This window comes from Apaloderma vittatum, unplaced genomic scaffold (genome assembly GCF_000703405.1).
Source record: "Apaloderma vittatum isolate BGI_N311 unplaced genomic scaffold, ASM70340v1 scaffold25943, whole genome shotgun sequence".
NCBI classification, from domain to species: Eukaryota; Metazoa; Chordata; class Aves; order Trogoniformes; family Trogonidae; genus Apaloderma; species Apaloderma vittatum.
In genome coordinates this window covers 326-1,052 of record NW_009706767.1, presented here as the reverse complement: position 1 = coordinate 1,052, position 727 = coordinate 326, and the positions used below count along the sequence as shown (strand labels likewise).

At 53.5% G+C, this 727-nt stretch overlaps 1 protein-coding gene across 1 annotated transcript in view; it reads left to right on the top strand.

The window, feature by feature from the left end:
- The window catches only part of STK40 (serine/threonine kinase 40), a gene marked incomplete at its 5' end in the record, with an annotated part of 9,289 nt that extends 9,172 nt beyond the window's left edge, over positions 1-117 (top strand). Inside the window, 1 exon segment of the mRNA XM_009865928.1 lies at positions 1-117. This exon segment is cut by the window's left edge and continues 18 nt beyond it. Coding sequence (XP_009864230.1) covers positions 1-117 — 117 coding nt within the window.
- Between the last annotated feature and the right edge of the window lie 610 nt (positions 118-727).

Genomic DNA, 727 nt, shown 5'->3' with positions numbered 1-727 from the left:
TTCCTCCAGAAGCGGCAGTTCGGGAACATCCCCCCCGTGCGACGCCTGGGCCACGACGCCCAGCCCATGAACCCTTTGGACGCAGCGATCCTGGCCCAGAGGTACCTTCGGAAGTAGCTTCTCGCACACCTGAGAGCACAAGCACCGCCCTGCAGTCTGCCTTTCACGTCGCCTACTACAGCTCAACAGCAATACCCGTGTCCCGTGATGGAGAGTAATGTAGCAATTCTTCTGAGCTCTGTTCGGGGACACGCACTCACACTCGCTCTGGAGGGAGAAGACTTTTGAAAAAGCTACTTTGGAAGCAGCAGCCTCTTGGCATCTTCTGGAATCTGTTTGGGTTTTGTTGTTTTTTTTTAAATCGAAGCCTAGAATGACTAATCTGCTTTTAATCATGACTGTAATCTACCTCTCTTGTCTTTTTAACCATGCTGTTCTCTGGATCGAGCAAAGCCTGTGGGAAAGGAGAAGACTGCCCAGGGTGAAGCTGGTTTGCTGGCACAAGAGTCGCGGCCGTGCAGTTACGGAGAGTCGGTGGATGGCATTCGCTCCGTGTGGTTTGAATAAGCTTAGATTTACCGGGGTTTCTCGAAAGGAAGAATTTCTTGAAACCTCCCACTTCCCTTCATCTGCATCAAATCCTTCTCTGTCCTTAACGTGCCGCCCGGTTTGGCTGCGGTGCCTGACCCTCGGTGGCTGCAGTGCAGAGGCCGTCGGGACCGGGGGC